Here is a 2,394-nt window from a genome sequence, read left to right as displayed (position 1 = left end):
CGGAGGCTGTACCGGGTGAGGGGCCGGGAGAAGGAGCGCTCCACCGCCTGGCACTCGTAGGTGCCCGTGTCCTCCCTCGCCAGCTGCCGGATCAGCAGGCCTGGCTCCAGCACTGAGAAGCGGCCATTGGTCCTCACCTGGGGCAAAGGCAGAGCACCGTGGATTAGTCCCCAGGGACCGAGCCAACCCTGTGCCTTGTCCCCATCACCATGTCCTCCCCTGTACCTCGCTCAGGCTGGTCTCCTCGCCGTGCCGCACCAGCCACCGCACCGTTGTCTGTGGGGAGCGCGCCAGGCACTCCAGGAAGGTCGAGTTCTTCTCCACCCCAAAAACCAGCTTCTCCGTGACAGCCGTCCCTGCACGGGGACAGGGGAAGGGGTGACTGCTCTGCACGGGAGTGGTGTGACCGGCAGGAAGGGAGGGCAGCATCCAGCACATGGAGGGGGGCATGGAGTGTGTGGCAGGCGATGCTGGGGCAGTGGTGGGCACTGGTTTCCCTGTGCCCTGCTGCTTGCCTTCCCAGTGCACTGCTGCTCCCCAGAGGGACTGGGGCTGGCACTCACCCTCGGCAGTGTCCTGGCACTGGCTGCGCGGGTCAGCCTTCAGCACGTCCTGGCAGCGGGCACGCCTGCGGGAGAGCAGACAGTGCTGGGGGGGCACCCACAGTGCTGGGGGGGCACCCACAGGGGGCTGTGGGACCCCTCCAGGGAGGACAGGAGGGCTGGGGGACAGGCAGGTGGCATGGCAGGAGGGGTCTGGGCTGACAGGTAAAGCCTCCAGGAACGGCAACTTGTCCTTCCCTGCTCTGAACACCATCTCTTTGCAGGTGGATGCTCACCTCTTCTCAGTGAGCAGGTGGGGGGCACAGGTCCGGCCGTCCCAGGTGCAGTAGGGGTCCCTGGCCAGGCAGCAGTCCGTGCAGGTTTTGCCGTAGAGCTCGCAGCGGTACAGGGAGAGCTGGAGCAGCCCATGGGTGCTGCTCACAAACAGCTCCTGCTGCTCGGGCGAGGGGAAAAGTGGCCTTCAACACCAGGGCTATCCGGGGAATGGAGCCCCCTGCCCTGCGCTGGGTTGGGGGCAGAGCCTGCCACCCCCCAGGCTGCCCTGGCAGGAGCCCACTCCGTAATGGTGCAAGCCCTGGGGACAAGGGACCCAGGCAGAGGAGCTGGGAGCAGTTACCCTCTGTGCCCTGTCCCGTGGCTGCTAAAGGGGGGGACTCACCCGCTTCGGTGATAACTTCATGTCCAGGATGGGAGAAGGCACCTGGGGGGGAAGGAGAGGGTGCTGCAGCCACGTCAGTCCCTCTTGGACTCCCCAGCCTTCCCCTGGGGCAGCCCTGCTGGCACACCTGGGCTCAGCCCTCCTGTTTTAGTTCAGTCTCCAGTGTGCCTACCCCATCTCCCCTGGGGCGGGATGGGGAGCTGGGCGGTGGCTCTGGTCCCCTGGCTTCCCTCCATGCTGACAGCATCGCCTGCGGGCAGGGCAGGTGGGAGCCACCAGCGACACCAAGGGACCATGCTGATAGAGGTAGTGACTTAGAATCACAGAATCACAGAATGGTTTGGGTTGGAAGGGACCTTAGAGACCATCCAGTTCCACCCCCCCTGCCATGGGCAGGGACCCCTCCCACTAGCCCAGGTTGCTCAAAGCCTCATCCAGCCTGGCCTTGAACCCCTCCAGGGATGGGGCATCCACAGCTGCTCTGGGCAACCTGGGCCACTGCCTCACCACCCTCACAGTGCAAAATTTCTTCTAATATCTAGTCTAAATCTGCCCTCTTCCAGTTTAAATCTATTACCCCTCATCCTGTCACTGCATCCCCATGTAAAAAGTCCCTAAGACTTGCTGCAGGAGCCTGCAGGAAGGATGCTGCGGGATGAGCACAGGCTGTGTGGTCCAGCCCTGGGGTCCCGTACCTTAGTGACGCTGATCTCCTCCAGGCTGATCAACTCAGGGCTGCGGCTCAAACCCACGGCCAGTCCCACCTTCAGGACTCTGCCATCATCTGTGAGGGTAGCAGAAGACACTGTCAGAGCTGGGAGCCGCCTGGCCAGCAGGACCTGTGTACCACATGTGCCGACAGTGTCCCCAAAGCTGGGGCGAGCTCCCACCTGTGCCGAGGAAGAGCAGGTCGTAGTGCCGGCTCTCCGTCTCCAGCCGGTGCACGAGAAGCCGCCGTAGCCGGTTTTTTCGCACCAGGACGGGCTGGCGGCCCTGGGGGTACACGGGCTCCCACATCAGCTGGTGGCTGCGCATGAAGCTGATCACCTCGTCGGGAAAGTCCTTGGTGGACCGCAGGAGGGGGTCGTACGTCTCGCTGGGGCACTGCGGGGAACCATGGCGTCACAGGAGGGACGAGCCATCCTGTCCCGCTGCCCCCCCACCCGGCTCCCC

General features: G+C 64.3%; 1 protein-coding gene across 1 annotated transcript in view; it reads right to left on the bottom strand.

Moving 5' to 3' along the window:
- Positions 1-7: 7 nt before the first annotated feature.
- The window catches only part of LOC104469277 (semaphorin-3D-like), a gene marked incomplete at its 3' end in the record, with an annotated part of 4,361 nt that continues 1,974 nt past the window's right edge, over positions 8-2,394 (bottom strand). The window contains exons 6-12 of the mRNA XM_010083727.1: positions 2,112-2,325; positions 1,917-2,005; positions 1,222-1,263; positions 839-996; positions 564-628; positions 226-356; positions 8-137 (exon numbers count right to left, since the gene is read on the bottom strand). Coding sequence (XP_010082029.1) covers positions 8-137; positions 226-356; positions 564-628; positions 839-996; positions 1,222-1,263; positions 1,917-2,005; positions 2,112-2,325 — 829 coding nt within the window. The remainder of the gene's footprint in view (positions 138-225; positions 357-563; positions 629-838; positions 997-1,221; positions 1,264-1,916; positions 2,006-2,111; positions 2,326-2,394) is intronic.

This window comes from Pterocles gutturalis, unplaced genomic scaffold (assembly GCF_000699245.1).
Source record: "Pterocles gutturalis isolate BGI_N339 unplaced genomic scaffold, ASM69924v1 scaffold6550, whole genome shotgun sequence".
NCBI lineage: Eukaryota > Metazoa > Chordata > Aves > Pterocliformes > Pteroclidae > Pterocles > Pterocles gutturalis.
Note: the sequence above shows the minus strand (reverse complement) of the source record. Positions and strands in the feature narration are given on the sequence as shown.